The sequence below is a fragment of the Pleurodeles waltl genome, chromosome 9, assembly GCF_031143425.1.
Source record: "Pleurodeles waltl isolate 20211129_DDA chromosome 9, aPleWal1.hap1.20221129, whole genome shotgun sequence".
NCBI lineage: Eukaryota > Metazoa > Chordata > Amphibia > Caudata > Salamandridae > Pleurodeles > Pleurodeles waltl.
In genome coordinates this window covers 1085540627-1085558682 of record NC_090448.1, presented here as the reverse complement: position 1 = coordinate 1085558682, position 18056 = coordinate 1085540627, and the positions used below count along the sequence as shown (strand labels likewise).

Genomic DNA, 18056 nt, shown 5'->3' with positions numbered 1-18056 from the left:
GGTCCCCCAAACATATCAAGAGTGTTCAGTCATACTGTAATAAGGATGTTAAATTGACCCGAATTATTGTCCTAATTGTAATAAGGAGAGATTATTAAAACATTTACAATTATCATATAAACCTTTATCTGAAATAAACTTTAGGGATTAGACTGTAATTCTCAAAAAAGCTCATAAAGAGCACCATAACAAAAATATCATTTGTAAGACACATGGTCAAGTAACCATATTGTTAGTCCCTACAGGGCATAACCCCATGAAAATAACGGAGAAAGTAATGCAGTGTAACCATATACTTTGCCCCTGGAGTGCGTTTTAGGGTTAGCAGGCCTACTGCAATCATATTACAAACAAGGCCTTTAAAACAAAACTTCTCCCAGCTGTAAGACAAAAGTTGTAGTCATGAGAAAGCTTAAAAAGACACTGCATGGTGGGAGGGGTTATTATTTTGGGCCCCCCACTAACCTAGTGCGGGGACCCAGAGATGATGTAGACAGAGTGTTTTGAAGGTGGTCCCATTAGCCTAGGACCATCACAGGCTGAGTTATGAGCAAAAATGTTTTGTATAAGAAATGCCCTGCAAAGCATTATGGGGTGAGTTTTTGTGCCGCGAATATTGTAATATGTTGACTGCAATGCCCAGAACAGCCTCTAGAGGACACCACAATAAAAATAGCATTTGGAAGAAACATGGTCATGTTATCATACAGTCAGCCCTTAGAGAGCATAACCACATGAAAAAAGAATGGGAGAAAGTAATGCAGTGTAACTATCTATTTACTAACAAGTTTCCATGCCACAAATATTTTAATATGTTGATTTGACTGTATGGGGCGAGTTTTTGTGCTGTGAATATTATAGTATGTTGGCTTAATGCTTAGAACAGCCCTTTTAGGACACCACAATGAAAATAGCATTTGTAAGAAACACGGTCATGCAGCTATATAATTAGCCCCAAAGCATTATGGGTCAAGTTTTCCCGGGTGCAGTGAATATTGTAATATTGGCTCTCACGCTGTGTCGGAAGAGCTGCTTTTGCTTTGAGGTTTTCTGGTTTACCTAAAGCATTTACCAATTTCAAGTGCTTTAAGGGGAGAGCCACAAGAAATAACCCTTATTAGGTAACTGTGAACAATGTAACCAGCACTCCAATACCACTGATTGAGTTCACGCTGTTGTGCCTGTTTGTGCTGTGAGCGTAATGGCTGCCACACAGCACAAAAGGGAGAGACAAAGGAAATAGTTTGTCCACGCTGAAGTATATTGGCAATTGTGCAATAATCCATGTAATGGGGCTGCAAGGTATGAAAAAAAACAGCCTCAAGGAGGGACAACCGTAAAACATTTACCAATGCCATCAAGTGATTTTTGAAGGGCAACCCCACGAACGCACCTAGAAGGCAGCAATGAAGCACACACGTAGTACTACAAGGTCAAGCCAATGACAAACAAGCGCTATTCAAGGGCCAGGGGCACTATTACTCTTGATCAAACCACACAGGAGGTGACTGCACATACTCGAAGGGAATGATTACCATCACTCTTGCTTATATGCAGGGCCACTGGAATTGTGCAGCAAGAGAGGGCCAAATTATGTTGCAGGACTGAGTAAATTATGCGGCAAGAAAACACAAATTATGCGGCATTGTGTGGCACATTTTGTACTAGTTTTACTTCATTAATTCATTATTTTTAAAATTGGTAACACAGTCTACACATTGGCAGCACCTCATTGGTACCAGTTAAACACCCAAATATAGTACTATCCAACAGAAAGCTGACCAGCCAAACCTTGCAAATGTCCTTCCACTGCACAGCAACACGTCGCTCTATTTTTAGTAACTTTTGAACGGTTTGAGGAAGAATTTTTTTTTTTGTAAACATTTGCAGATTATGTGGCAGATGATGGATTATGCGGCAAATCTATAATTATGTGAAAATCAGCGCGGCCGCACAACCGCATAATTCCAGTGGCCCTGCTTATATGTTAATGAGATGCTGCTAACAAAACTGTGATTTTGACTAGGAAATTTGAGTGAATGTAACCCTGTTATTAACAGATGCCCTTCCGCAACCCACTATTTTTGCAAATGCATTCATCGTGTAAAACACACACTGCTATGGGCTGCATTACTTATGTGCTTTGGCATGGCAGACTGGGTACAGCATGACAATAACACAGGGAGACCAGATTTTCAGAACAAAAAAACGAGACTGGCAGAGACATAGAAGTAGGACTATATATATATCCACAATTGAGTGGGCTGGGACTACGAACTCTGCAGCCCTGATTCGCACCTCACAAAGTCCTTCTGTGCTGCTCGAGTCACGGAAGTGATCTTCAGTCCCGGTTTTTGAGAGCGAGGGCCAGTTGAAATGTGAGGCTGTACAACACTGTGATAAGTGTGCAGGTTCACTCAACCCTCTCTTGAAAACCGGAACAGTTAGTTGTTTTAGCCAAAAGTGTTGGGACGCTGGGAAAGTCCTTTAAAACCCGGGCTGTCCGGGCAAATCTGGGAAAATGGTCACCTTACAAAATCAGAACCAGAGGACACAGGTTTTATAGTCCTAACTAAGCATCACATACCTGACTTCTGAGTCTGGAACCTGACCCAGGGTGAGAACGGGGAAGAGCCAATCTCATTGGCACACTGGACACGGATGCTGTAGTTTCTGCACGGCTCAAGATCTTGCAAGATGGCATCAAATGGAGGCACAGAGACCACCACTGAAGGCAACTCATGGGCGCTGAAGGACTCGGTAACCTAAGGGAGAAGACAAAAAACACAGGCATTGGACTCACTCAGTACACAGCAATATGGCTTGGAATCATCATATTGAACCAATGACGTCACCCTTCGTATTAACTGGGCTGGAGTAGCCCCGCTTGCAGAAGAGCTGTGCAGGTCTTCAAGGCGCTACATAAACACATTAACAGATGGGGAATGAAGTTACATAAATTGATACTGCATGATCCTAGGACAGAGCCTTGTGGAATGGTGACAGGCCGGGGGAAGGTGCAGAGGGGAAGCCATGAGAGTGAAGTGCACCTGAAGACCATGAACAGTTGGTGAGATAGAAAAGCAATCATTCTACAGCTTTCTCAGATGCCATGAAAATGAAAGGCAATGCTTGGATGGGTGTTTGATGGTTTTGACCACAGCAGACCGGGCGAAAGAAAACCGAGAACTGAGGAAATAGGACTGTGGGCAGATGGAGAGGAGCACTTTGTTGTCGACTGTTACATTTTGGCACTAAGAGGCGCAGACACTAATTGGCAAAACACTGTATTGGTGTCTGATGAGAAGAAAGAAGGCATAGAAGTGACAAATGTCATCACCAAATATTCCCCTGTCATTTCTAACCCTGATGTAAACTATTTCTGTAACTGCATTGCTTTGCTATTTGCTACAAGCGCTCCACAGTGTATCTAATTATGCAAACTGATGGTGCATATCTGCCACCCAATCGGATGCCTCGCTGGAGATCCATGGAGGACAGTGAATGTGGCCACATCAGGCAAACACAATACTACTTTTCCTGTTCTGTCGTGGTAGGCGTGGCAGCTTGGCAGAGGAGCTGGAAGGTTGAGGCTTGCCACCGCCTTTTGGGTCTGTGGGTTCTGGCCACACCTAATCTGGCGCTGATACACTAGAGGTGACACTTCTGAGACACAGCCTCACCCAGCACATGTTGTGGGACATGTGCTGACTCGCGACATCATTCAACCCCCTCTTCCACTAACATGGGAACAGAGGAAGTCAGGTTGGCTAGGAGTCAGGACCCAACTACATTCTAGTCACCATCCATAGCCAGATCTTATGGTAGGGGGATGCCAGTTGGCCAGCCACCATAGCTCACACCATGTCACTCCCCTGTTCTCACACTCAAACCAACCTCGTCTTTTGGGAGTCAGGAGAACTGATGGGGGAGCCAAATGCAGAGGAGGGGCAACCACATTGCAACTTTACCCAGTGCTTAATTTGTAAATAAAAACGTGCCGGTGCCCAAAGCCCTCCTCTTAAACGCGCAGCTGCAAATAAATGTGGGTGCACGGAATACTGCGGCAGCATAATCCTGAAGCCATCCCAGACGTCTTCAATCCATTTCAAGGCACTCCCTGTCCCTACAGCTCACTTTTGTAGCTTTCTGCTTTCTCCAATTGTGACGCTTCTACGTTTTTCTCTTCCTCCATCTTTCCCATATGTGTCTTTTGCTCTCAGCAAATGCTTGAGGCAGAAGAATAAGCGCCGGCCCTCAAAAATAAGTGCCGGTACTCAGCACCGGAAACAACAAGCACAAATTAAACACTGACTTTACCAATAAATGGGATTTGCCATTTCACGACTACAGAGTGGAGTCTCGGATGGTAAAAGCCAGGTGCAAAAGTTTTTGCCCCCCAGTTATGCGGTTATGGTAACATCAATAACAGTGCGACGGATCGCACTCTGCTTAAGGTTTCCTTCATTTGTGTCCCCTCTCCCACTTGTCCTTACAACCACGGAGCAACTGCGGGCCCAGCCAGGGTCACCGATCAGGACTCAATGAGGTACTTACACCTCCCTTCCTCTGCCTCCTCTTCCACTTACCTCTACGTCGCTATGCAGGTCGGCGGAGAGAGAAATGTCTGCTATAGAGAAGCCTGGACGCCTGGGGTTCTCAATGCTTGCTGCACGGATAGGGATTGCAGGCTAGCCAGGGAATTCAATTAGCTGACTGGCATTCTTCAAAAATAAAGGCAAGGAAATATGTTTGTCAGCAGCCCAGAAGGCGAGGGTGTTACATCATGGCTCCCAACACACTCCACGCTGTTACAGCACATACCGCTTGTGTCACTGACCACCCACCTTCCAATCACAGGTCTGTTTGTAGACTATAAAGCACCGTCTGATAAAAACATACCCCAACCGGAAGGCTCAGCCAAATTGACATTTGTGATTGGCTGTGAGCGAGTCCATGTATTGTGGCACTGCCTACACCAGAAGAAATCCTCACGGATTTGTGTTAGCTAAGCCATCACACTTCCCCTCTCGTGTGTTCCATTGTGTAGCCCAACAATGTGGTTGCCTTGGAACCAGGAGATTGAACTGTATGACCCTAGGAAAATCCACCTATCTCGCTGAGCATCAGTTATTAGCATCCACCAGGCACACCTAGAACTAGGACGAGCTCCAGTCCTTCAACAACCCTGAGATTTATATAATGTTTGTTTTAGTTATTTAATTCAGCCCAAAGCAAGTTGCAGGAATGGCCGTCTACAAAGAAGATTAGTGCCTGTGGTTTGTCTTGGTGTTTGAGTGGGATAATGAACCAGAAGAGCATGGTGAGTTTTTTTTTAATTTACATTAGAGCCATTTAAAAATATTAACAAGTTGAGAACGCTGAGAAACTAATTTTACCAGTTATGTTTTGTAATCAAGAGCCGAAGAACTAGGAATTAGAACCCAGATCGTTCTTTTTTAAAAGGAGACACACACACACACGTTCTCTCATGCATTTACCCCATACCTTGCAGTGAAATGTTTGCTCCTTTTCCACTCTACAAAGACCCTCTGCGACCTCAGTTCAATCGCGCACTCCGGTGAACACCCAACACCGTCATGCACGGTTAATAGTTCGGGTAGACAACCGGTGTGTCGCAACAAGAGACGGTGACGGCGCCTTAGTAGTGAAAGTTTGTGATGACAGGTTTGTCTGTTACTGTGCTGTGACTGACTCACGAAGTGGTTTGTAGACAGGAAGTCAAGTTTTGTTGGATTTTGGGACTGACCGACAAAAGGGGCAGTCTGAGCGTGTTTTTAATCTCACAATACCCGTCTACTGTCATGCTCCAAAGGGAATAATGTCGTACTGTACACAGGTCACGTGGCTCCGGCTCTTCCGGTGAACGGCACCTGTGCATCGTGACCCCCAAGCGTGACACTTATAACACATGAGGTGCCGACGGGAGCGTGAACAGCACAGCGACACCTGATGACGGCAGTGAGCAACCTTTCAGCCACAAAACACGAGCAAACGACCGTCATGGCCTAATTTAAATATTACTCACCTTTTCCAGCGCATAAACGTCCTGATTGTAATTAGGAGCAGCTACTCTGCCAAACGACCCCGCTGCTGATAAATATAGTCTTTCACGATTTCGCGCAGCACTGAATAATTTAGCGACCCAGTACCCAAATACCTGTGTTTTGCTTTGATTCGGTAAGAAAAATCATTACCTGCGACAGGACGGTGTGCCAAAACACCATCACCTTAAAAATGTAATACGTGTAGCTTCTTCGTATTATTAAAAGGTAGTCCGGTTTCCTGTCATATTGGTTGCTCTCAGCAAATAAGTGCCAGTCCAGAGAAGGGGTGAACATGATGGGGTATGCTGGGAGTAATTTGTACAGTTGGCAGTGGCTGCAAGTGGTGGGCGCCAACCTCCCTTTTAGGGGTTTATCAAACGTCAGGGAATAAAATCATTTTACATCCGTATATAAAATAAGGGTGTAATATCTCATATTACAACCCACCGTTCAGGTTGTCATCTAAATCATTTGAAATTGAAGAGATCCGAAATCCAGGACTGAGTGTCCATCCATAGAATGACCAGGTGTAGAACAACCCCCCCCCCCCACTACCCCTCCCTCCCCCCAAAAAAGCGGGGCATTTAGCAGACATGGAAGAAGGACTACACGTTTACATGAACCTAGGGGCACAAAATGACTTAAATGTCAGCGCCCATCAGCAAAGAAACACAGGCAATGAAGCACCAAGGAACTAAATTAAAAGCAGTTTTTAAATCCGGCAGCCTGGGTGTTATTTAAATTGTGCTCCGAGAATTGCTACAGGCGCGTCTTGCCTTTGCGCACATAAAAAAACATGTCTCTCTATATTTTCAGTCCATCTTCCCTAAAAAACCGGGACATGCGCTAAATTTCTCAAAATCTACCTGTACAGCTGGTGAAAAAACACAGGACTGGTCACCAACGAGGTAAGTCACAACGGCATCTAGATATCGGTCCCCCCAAATCTCCTTGTGTGGTACTCAGTGCTTGAAATGAAAAAATAGAAGTGCAGGTGCTCTGTATCAGGGTACCTGCTTGTTTCTGAGAAGTGCCGGTACTCTCTAATGAAAAGTATTATGCTTTTCTTGAAAAGTACTCAGTACCGGACGGTACCGGCCCACTTAAAGCACCGATGGTACTGATTAGAAACCTCCTATGGCTTTGCATACAGATTTTCTCTTAGGGGCAAATGCCAGCGTCACTCAATAGGTACATCACTCCTTCCACCTCAAGCATGAGTGTGGGCCAGATATTGTACTGCCAGACCATTTATCTGGCAGTGCCCTGTCCGAAATGAAGCAGGTAAAGTTATTTTATTCAAGTGATATGTGTGAAGCGTGGACGAAGCTTGCGCCCCTATCCCTTTGTATAGTTAGACTCTTGAAGGGGGAGGGGGTGGGAGGACTTATTTTCCATCATCGTCTTTGACCCAGAGCAAGAGATAGAAGGAGAGAAGGGGGAAGACAGGAAAACAATAGCAAAGGGACAAAGTGGGTTTCAAAAAGAAACTAGAAGAGTGAGCTAAGGAGACAGGAAGTTTATGGTGGTGGTGGCAAGAGGCGTGAAGTGGAATCAGGAATAGGCACTGCTGTTTGTGGGCTCCTAAGGAAAAAAACCAAAAACTTTGGGCATGTGTAATTTTATTTTTTTTACACCATTTTTATGTGAATCTACAGAAGACACCCTTTTAAAAAGGACCAGTTTTGCAGGTCAGTTACTTCTTGAATGGACCAGTGAGTCAGAGCTCCCTGATGCCATCTGCTGTGATCTGAAGGTCAAGTTTCATTCCTGGTAAGGTAGAGCGGTCTTCCAGCCTTCTGTCGCTGGTTAATTTACAATCATTAAACTGAGTAAATTGCTGTCAAGCCACACTGGATAGGCAATTTATATTAACACGTACAAGTTAATTTAAAAAGAAACCTATTATTTTCAGTGCTGGTTGAAACCTATTATTTTCAGTGCTTAGAATCAGCAGGGCTTCGGAATGAAATGCTATATAAACAAGTTAATATTATTTATAATTAATGAGCATTGGCTTATCTGCAGTCATTAAGAAAATGAAATGCCAAGCAGTAAGCAGACGGAGGAGCGGGGGCACTGAAGCATCACCCCCACACACAAAAAGATCCGAGGGAACCCTTACAAGGATGCTCACAAATGCTATTGGCTGCCTCCCAACCACGGTACAACATCTCCCAAAGGCATGAATGAGTGCTGCAGCAGCTCTGGGTAAGCCAAACCTCAAAACAAGCCAGAAAAAGCCCTTCTTGTCCGAAGAGCAGGTTTAATACCTTTGCCCATGATAAACACTCATTCAAGGACCGCCTGCTTTTTAAGAAGCGCCTTAAAAATTGCCTCTTTGCGCCGCCTGTTCGAAACCCACAAAATGCACCTCACTTGCAGCAAACACAACCAAATGACTGCATTTAAACCAGAGGTAGGCAGCGGCCAGCAAACACTAACACCACACTTGAACATAAATAACTGAGCGAGTCAACCAAGCTGGGGAACACCAAGATATTCAAGTCAATTCATTCAATGGCAAAATAATACTCTGACACCGAGCTACAATTCAACATGATTGAGGAACCAGGATTTCTTAAAAGTAATACAAGTGGAGATGCATTATGTGCTCACATGCCTCGTGATCAGCTACCTTAGTGAACAATGACAGCAGCACATCCACCTTTACTCACCCTGTGATCTCGCTTTACAAACACCGGTGTACAGGATTAACCGGCCAAGGCACAGGAAGGACAGTATTAACATCACCCCAGATGGTAATCCCACCACCTGGACCGGCATCCTCACCTGATGGTATCAGTAATGCATGTGCAACGACTGGCGCTTTCACAGTTGGCATCGGTTACAGTCTGCACATGTACCCACATGCACAGTGCCTACAAGCAGCAGCGCATGGACATGGAAACTGGGACGGACTGTGCTGCAGGTCAGCTGGACAGTTACACACTGATAAAGGGATGGATTAATCCACACTTGGGGAAATTGTGGGACTGGGTATTGCAGAGGAGGGGACTGCAAGTTAAGGGGGGGGGGAACGCCAGAGTGACACCTAGGTGGAGACGAAACCGGTACAGGAAGACAGAGGTCCTCTGAGGTTTGGAGACCGACTTGCACTAGCAACTCTTTGGTGAAAGGTCACAAAACCCAATCTCTTCTTTCCCTCTTTATGGATCCACCACCAGACAACTCTGTGCCCGGGCAGGTTAGGTGGAAAGTGACAGGTCCAGACTTCCATCCACTCGCACGAGCACCCCCACACGGGAATATCACAGTACACTGACCCCACATGGACAAGGTAGCCTTCGTTGGGAAAACCTCTAAAGTAGTGACAATGGTATGCAATCCAAGAACACCCACAGCACCAAGAAGTTTGCTCTGCTACACAAAAACTGTATAACATACTAAATAGCAAGCATAGCATACTAAATTGCATTGACCAACAGCTGATTCTCCTGCCTGGCCACTGCATCACTGCAACTCTGCAGGACTAAGGAGTTTCACTGCCACAGCGTCTTAGCACTAGAGGGGTGAAGACTGATCCATCCGCCGGATTCCAATACTGCTCAGTTACAGGCTTCCTGCCTGCACCACATTAACCAGGTGGATCCTGGGGAGCCAGGGTCCTTACTTTGAAGTGTAGGGCAGACAGTGCAAAAGAGTGGATCTGCCTTTCAAAACCTTAACTAGAAGTCTACAGAATAGAGGTAACAGCACATGGGGGGTCATTCTGACCCCGGCGGTCTGAGACCGCCGGGGCCAGGGTCGGCGGTAGCACCGCCGACAGGCCGGCGGTGCCCCGCAGGGCATTCTGACCGCGGCGGTTCGGCCGCGGTCAGATGCGGAAAACCGGCGGTCTCCCGCCGGTTTTCCGCTGCCCTTGGAATCCCCCATGGCGGCGCAGCTTGCTGCGCCGCCATGGGGGATTCTGACACCCCCTACCGCCATCCTGTTCCTGGCGGTTCGCCCGCCAGGAACAGGATGGCGGTAGGGGGTGCCGCGGGGCCCCTGGGGGCCCCTGCAGTGCCCATGCCAATGGCATGGGCACTGCAGGGGCCCCCGTAAGAGGGCCCCACTGTGTATTTCAGTGTCTGCAATGCAGACACTGAAATACGCGACGGGTGCAAACTGCACCCGTCGCACATACCCACTCCGCCGGCTCCATTCGGAGCCGGCTTCCTCGTGGGGAGGGGTTTCCCGCTGGGCTGGCGGGCGGCCTCCTGGCGGTAGCCCGCCAGCCCAGCGGGAAAGCCTGAATGGCCTCCGCAGTCTTTCGACCGCGGAGCGGCCATATGGCGGCTCCCTCCACGCGGGCGGCGACCGCCGCCCGCGGGGGTCAGAATGACCCCCATTGTGTCCTATGATTCTGTCAGTAAGGGCAGAAAGTGGCAAATTCAAATAGCTTCTGCACAAAATAGGATGCATACATCATACATGATTAAAAGACCAAAGCAGAAGTGTTTCCGAGCAGTAGATATGCCCCACTGTAATCAGTGAGAAATAATGGCACTCAGTGAATAATGTAGAGCCCTCTAGGTTACGGGGCATCCATTCTTTAAAAACCACTGCTCTGTTTAAGGCCTTAGTATGCCAGTGAGATTGCTACACTAAGGTTAGTGTTCCGGACCACCACCAAATTTTGCAGGGTTCCAGTCATTTGGGGTATCGCAATTGCAGATAGCCTTGCCACGCATATACTGTAGATCTTAATGGGTGCACGCAATGGATCTAGATGTAGGTCTTGCATTTCTTGGGCAACGACGAGGGTCGGCCAAGGGAGAATTGAACTCCCTCCAATATTTACCTTCTGCCCCCCACCCAAAGGTTTTACTCAACATCCACTTCTTTCATTTATCCTGGTTACTATTGCTCGTTTCCGGTACAACATTCAACAGGTTAGCCCTGCTCTCTTTCCTTTCAGTACCCCCATCATGGAAGCCCTGCCTAAGGAGTATTCCATATAAAGAGGACAGAAGTGAATACTCTGAGCAAAAACTGTAGTTATACTCTGACTGCAGACTCAACCTGGGGTGGGTTAAATCTCCTACGTAAAGCGACGTGATCAGGCCCAATGATGCTTTTCTGCCATGTACCATTTCTTCATTAAACTGAGCCAACATACGTTTGCACGTGCTCGCACATTAAATTGCTGGTCCTATGCCTGATTTTGTGCATGAGAAGTTTTAATGAAAAAAAGAAGAAGTTTAAGCTCCTGGGAATTTTGTCTCAACACGCCTGTGACTAAGACTAAGAGGTTGAAACGCACTGGTGTTTAATTTTGCTGCTATTTTCAGTTTAATATATCTAATATTTTGAACTCCTGGTGTGCCGCTTATATATTTAGGAAAATAGATAAAAGGAACTGGTCGATCTTCATGAGTACCAGTTATTTACAGAGAGAGAGAGAGAGATACAACCTTCTTGTTAAATGTTTGCCACTGTGTAACCCTTCTTAATAAATGTTGCCAGTGGTTTCTAAACTCGCATTTCACTGAAAAGAAGTATTAACTGTGAATTATGCCCTGTAGTTGAAAAAGCTGAATTAATTTATAGGATATTTAACTTCCCTAAACAAGTAAAAGTGTTAAATGGATGGTTAACTCAATATTTCTTCTTTCTACAGAGTTGTTAAAAAGCAAATGTTTTCACAATGACAGTGCTACTGTCAGAGCATTAAACAGCACATCTGACAAGCTCACACTTGCAGGCCCATCCTTGATTGAATAATCTACAAATGGATCCTCCCCAGTGTGTGAAAACAAATATTGTAAATGCAGGACAGTGTCAGCAAAAAATTTTTACGCTTCCCACATTGCACTTTTTTTTTTAATTAAGTCTTGTCAAACCTGCTCTAAAATGTGCAAGTGCTACAAATGAAAAATATTTTATAATACATGGTTTATTTCCCTACAGTGCACCTTGTATGACTTGTAGTAATGCACGTTGCTGCATAAAACACGTTTTAAATATTAGCACATTATCTCTAAAAAACACATTTCTCAATCAAAGTATTGACAGACTTATCTACAGTCTCGGCAAACATTGAATACTAAATGGAAAGCGCTGAAATGCACCAAGTCTTTCAAAAAACGTACTGAAGTCAATAAAAAAAAAAAACATGTAACACAAAAAATTCTTAACAACTAACATGTCTCATATGGTCCTATATTGCCATCTCGGGTTTGTGGTTTATAAACACAACCAGAACCTTTCAACTGCAATACAGGCCCACATTACACAATCAGCAGTTATTCTGTTCCGATACAGGGTTAAAGTGACGCATAAATTATGCATAACACAAGACAGCACTCTGGGTAGTTCCCAAGTTTAGGTGGAGAGCAGCTCCAGTAAGGAGCACTCTGCAACACCGGCGACACTCTAGATTTCCTCACCTCAAATGTCTGCTTTTCTAGCAATGTTTTTAAGCATAGGCCAATCCTATATTTAAAAACTTTGCTAGAAAAACAAACATTTGAGCTTAGCAAACCTAGAGTGTCGCTGGTGTTGCAGAGTGCTCCTTGCAGGAGCTGCTCTCCACCTAAACTTGGGAACTACCTAGAGTTCTCTTCTGTTTTGCATAACTTATGCCTCACTCTAACACTGAAAGGGTTTTGTTTTGACTTATACTGGGTCCTCTCTTGTGTCTGGACAAAGCTAAATGCCTCTGAAGAGATGTAATGACATCGGAAAACATGTCAGAGGTTGCTTTTGCTCATTCCAGGTTGGCTTGGAGGGTATTAGCGCCCTGCCAGTTTTAATTGTAGCCCAATATGTGCCCTTCCAAATTCTTTCCACTGGATGCATACATTCACAATTAAAGACTACATCTTGGGAATCTGATCTTTGGATTACGTGACAGGTGCCACTTTAAAACCAAACAAAAGCAGTGCACCATCAACATGACTCAGACTGACCTATTTGTGCCACCTGCTGAAACAGTTACATCACCCCCATCTCCAGTCTGTTGGTGGAGGACCACCAATCACAATATGACCTCCCTGCCTGCCTGATGGGCTATCTCCGCCTTTCGTGCCACTGTTCTGGCTTTGGCGTGAATGAACCAAAGCAGCGAGAAGAGCAGCTGCCGTGCTTGTTTGACCCAACTAGGCATTCTAGTTTGTCTTTCTCATTCTGGGCAGAGAAATCTAGTGATAGTCTCCCTGCCCTGTGTACCCCGCAGTGAACGTCACTGAAACCTGGCCCAGGTGATGATCAGGTTACTATGACAGGGGTTTGCACTGACAGACCCCGTTGAGGCGACGGAGCCCCCACTGTTCCCCTACCGCCAAGTAATGGGCGGCATCGACTGTTTTGGGGAAATCCCCCTCAGTTGCCAACCTTACCCTGCATATCGTTTTTGACATACAGCAATTTTTATGCTCCTGAAACCAAAATTCCATGAGCCCCTCTAATGGCTTGTACACGTTTTGCCTCTTTATCAAGCGCTCTGACACTTAGTAGAACATTATACTAATAGCGACCTGTGTGTCCGCTCTCTGTGATTAACCCAGAGATTGTGTATAGTTAATTGAGTAGCCGCAGGGGTTAAACTATCCTCCAAGTGACGCTGATATAAAAATATAAACCTGAGGCAATCTCAGAACAAACAGCTCTCACTTGATGTTCCCTTTCTTGGCATCAGTGACCTTCCCTTCCCTCCAAGACCCTGGCCCATGGTTTAACAAAGGACCTCTACAAAGTGACTAGTGAATCAAACACAAGCTCAAGAAATACTGTGCCTTACACAGAAGTTGCAAAACTGCCAAACCTTGCTGAGGTCTCACTTATTGGCTCGCAATCGATCTGTTGTAGGCAGTGGGCCTTAAATCTCCTTGAAAGTAGTGGAAAGTACCCCAGATCACCACAAACATTTCTAAAACAATTCATAATTTCATCAACACAAAAACGACAAGGAGATTAACTTCTGCGTTTCTTAGATGTAGATGCATTTTGGAATGTATGAATTACACCAAATAAAAAACCTCTGTCCTGCTGTGTGGTCCAGCCAGTTGCATAGCAAGTATTCCATGGGCCGTGTATTGCAGAATGAGATTGCATATGTGAGACATCCGTGACATCAAATAATATTGAAGTTGCGTTGAACGCACTGCTTTCTCAGGGCCTTCAGTGCCATAATTCGGTACTGGTCAGTTCTAGACAGTAGCCATTTTGTTCAGAAGAAGACAGATACACTTGTGCTTGCATGCCCAGAAAGGGTTATAATTATAGGGACTAAAACATGCATTAGGGTCCCTCCTCACTGAGTCAGCAAAAGCTGAGAGCACGCTCCCAGTTGGCCCAACCGAGTCTAGGTGGGGTGGAATTACTCACCTGTATTCCCTAGCAAGGAATGGGCACTCTACTAGCGCGCAGTCTGGCTGGCAACAGGTCTGGTGTTAGGGTTGGTAGGTTCATGGGCGAGGCTAAAGCCTGCCTATTGCAGAGGGTTTAATGAGAATAACTTAGTAAAGTTTTGAAATCAAGGCACCTCTAGGAAGGAGGCTATTAGCACTCTTTGGAGTGCCTCCGTCTGGAAGACCAAGACCTGAGAAGGTTCCTTCAGGATAGGCCAGCACAACTATGACAGGTGGGTATTATGTCCATCCAGAGTCACTAGTGGGCGGTACCGAAGGTGGCCTTATCTCTCTGAGCCACCCATTTCTGTAAGACAATTGGTTAAACAAGTGATCATTGGGGCACAAACCCTGTGGGGGTGTCGGCCACCGTGGCAGTCTCCTTTCTTCCTGTCCTGGGTGGTGCTTCACACTGGACAGGGGTTCTGATGTGCGGCTACCTAGACGGATCGAATTGGAAGTTCTCGCATCAGGAGTCTTAAGCTAATTTCTTTGCCAAATGATCTGCTTGCCTTTTCCAAGCCTCGTACACTCACTCATCAATCAATCAAAAAGAGTTTTTTAAAGCACGGCTACTCGCCCGTTAGGGTCTCAAGGCGCGGATTGGGGGGGGGGGCGTAGCGAGTACCATAGGTGGATTAAAAAAGCCATGTCTTCAGGTCCTTCGTGAAGCTGGGGAGGGATGTGGTTTGTCTGATGTGGATGGGTAGGCCGTGCCAGGTGGTGGTGGCGAGGTAGGAGAAGGAGTGTCCCTTTCATCGCCCTTTCATGAGTGCATGCATGGATCCTCCTAGGCGGCGTGCATGATAACTACAGAAGTGCATGCTAAGTCACCCTAATGGCCACTGGCAAGGCAGATTGCATAACCTCATCAGAAACTATTGCACTTCTTCCCATTTGCCCCCACCTCCCATCAACCACCCCTCTTTCAAAAAAACAAAAGTTTGCTGAGACTGCCACCAATGTGTTTTCACATTCCTTACTGGACATTAAAAAGGCGAACTGGAAACTCATTCAGTACAGTAGTTTCCTGCTTGTGTTCTCTGCCACAGTGTGATATCGGCTCCTCACCGGGTGACAGTGAGATGGGACCGTGACACACAGTGCCACTGTGCGGTATTGGCTCTTCACAGGGTGTCTGTGTGAAGGGAGCGCGACACACAGTGCCACCGTGTGATATCGAGTCCTCACCGGGTGACAGTAAGAAGGGAGCGCGACACACAGTGCCAACCGTGTGATATTGAGTCCTCACCGGGTGACAATAAGAAGGGAGCGTGACACAGTGCCACTGTGTGATATCGGCTCCTCACCGGGTGACAGTGAAAAGGGAGCACGCCACATAGTGCCACCTTGTGATATCGTCTCCTCACCGGCTGACAGTAAGAGGGGAGCGTGACACAGTGCCACCGTGTGATATCGGCTCCTCACCGGGTGACAGTAAGAAGGGAGCGCGACACACAGTGCCAACCGTGTGATATTGAGTCCTCACCGGGTGACAATAAGAAGGGAGCGTGACACAGTGCCACTGTGTGATATCGGCTTCTCACTAGGTGACAGTGAGAAGGGAGCACGCCACATAGTGCCACCTTGTGATATCGGCTCCTCACCGGGTGACGTTGTGAAGGGTGTGCGTGAGACATGCCACAGTATGAGTTGGCAGGTCCAGACAGTAGAATGTGCAAATAAGCACAGTTAGCCCTAATTCCCATGTATTCCTGTCCTTCTAGGAGCCTCTCTGCTGATGCCTGTTATCTGTGACTCCTACACAGTTCGCTCTGTGTTCAGTAAAATGGGAAACTGGAGCCAGAATGTACCTCAATGTTCAGCTAATTAAGAGCTTAGGCTGTTAAAGGGAGAGCTATTTTTAAATTCAAGGGGGCAGGTTTGATGTTTCACGCAGAAAAGAAATAAATAAATAATAAAAAGCAGAAAAATGTTTTCAAAGATTTGTGCTCCCTTTCCTATTTCATGAGGTTTCAAGCATCGAGCTGTCGTTCTCTCTCAACCAAGGGTCAATCCTTTCTGTACTGACACCCAAAAAGATGGATTTCTAATGAGTTCAAATGCTTTGGTATCTTAAACCCCCCTGTGAGTAATGCAATGCAATAGGCACTCACAGTAAAGAGGGCCCTCTTCATAGGGGAGAAGACTAAACTCCAAATACACAGAAGACTCGTGTTCGTATTATTCGTTGCTGCTGCATTCATTCATTCCTGTGGACATTTCTAACAGAAATGTTCTACAGACCTTAGAGCCAAAGGCACATGTGAAGAAAGCAGTAACCTCAAGAACCAGGCGCTGCTGGAGTGTGTTGAATGTGAGACACTAACAACACAGTGCACTCGAATAAGCAGCCGAAAGGTGGTAAGTGACCGACTAGAACCAGGCACATAAGTAAAAAACATTGAAAGGGTGGTGAGTCTGAGATTAACTACATCATCCGAACTAAAAGCCCTGCTGAAATGTGGTGAGTGAGAGGCTAAGCACAGAAGTAGTGTAAAGGAGGGGCGTGAGAGTCTAAACACAAGGTACACTTGCAAACACGCAGCGTGGTGGAGACGAGTGCGAAACCTACAACACTATCAGAGAACAAGCACCAGAAAGGTGTCTATTGTGAGACTAACTTCATAGTCCAATTCTAAAGCACCAGCATAAAGGAAGTGAGTGCAAGACTAACAACATCATTAAATAAGAAGCAGATAAATGGTGGTGGGTTTGAGGCTCACAACATAGTCTACCACAAAAGCATCAGAATGAAGAAGAGTGAGAGACTAACAGCACTACTAGGCAAGAAGCAGCAGAAAGGTGGTGAGTTTGAGACTTACTACACAGTGCAACTGAGAAGATGTAGCATAAGAGAAGTGAGTGTGAGACTAACAATAGTCTAAGAGAAGGACCTGCGATCCTGCGTGCCCGCACTCTGGGTCCGACCGGGGTCCCTTTTATCACACTATCTGGACATGCGCAGGGGCGCAGGCGTATTGGCCACTGATTGTTGGACAAAAGGGTCAGGTACTGGGTGTCCCACTGGAACCTGATCCCAAAATAGTGCTACTGGGGATAATGGACTCTGTGGAGCACTCCACGGTTAGCCAAGTACTCCTTGCGACGGCATATACGGCTGACAAAAGAGATCTGGAGGGATGATCAGCCCTTGTCTCTACAGTAGTGGATTCAAGGCATGGATTCCTGTGGCAAAAACTAGTGTGTAGGGCGAGGGGCATTCCACAGAAATTTGATCGAATCTGGGGGGGTGTGGATCGAGAAGTGCGACTGCGGATGTAATGCTTACATGTTACGGTGATGTGTGCCTCTGCTTTAGCGGCTGTGGCACCTACCTTTCATGCCCCTTTGTGCAAATTTCAGTAATCTACTAGCTTTGTTCACTGTTTGTATTATGGTCCATGTGAAATGAGCTCAAAGCTTGTCTTAACCAATAAAAGGAATAAAATGTGTCATAAAAAATCCAAGTCTATTAGAGAAGCAGCAGCAGAAAGTGGCGAGCTTGAGGCCAACAAGACAGTGTTTCAAAATAAGCAGCGTAAGGGATCGTGAGTGTAAGATAAAAAACACTACTACAGAAGAAGAAGCAGCAGAAAGGTGCTGAGCTTGAGACTCACAAAATAGTCTT

At 46.0% G+C, this 18056-nt stretch overlaps 1 protein-coding gene across 1 annotated transcript in view; it reads right to left on the bottom strand.

Moving 5' to 3' along the window:
• TYRO3 (TYRO3 protein tyrosine kinase) overlaps positions 1-18056 on the bottom strand; it is a 364403-nt gene that overhangs the window by 142705 nt on the left and 203642 nt on the right. The window contains exon 7 of the mRNA XM_069208762.1: positions 2588-2765. Within this exon, the coding sequence (XP_069064863.1) occupies positions 2588-2765 (178 nt within the window). The remainder of the gene's footprint in view (positions 1-2587; positions 2766-18056) is intronic.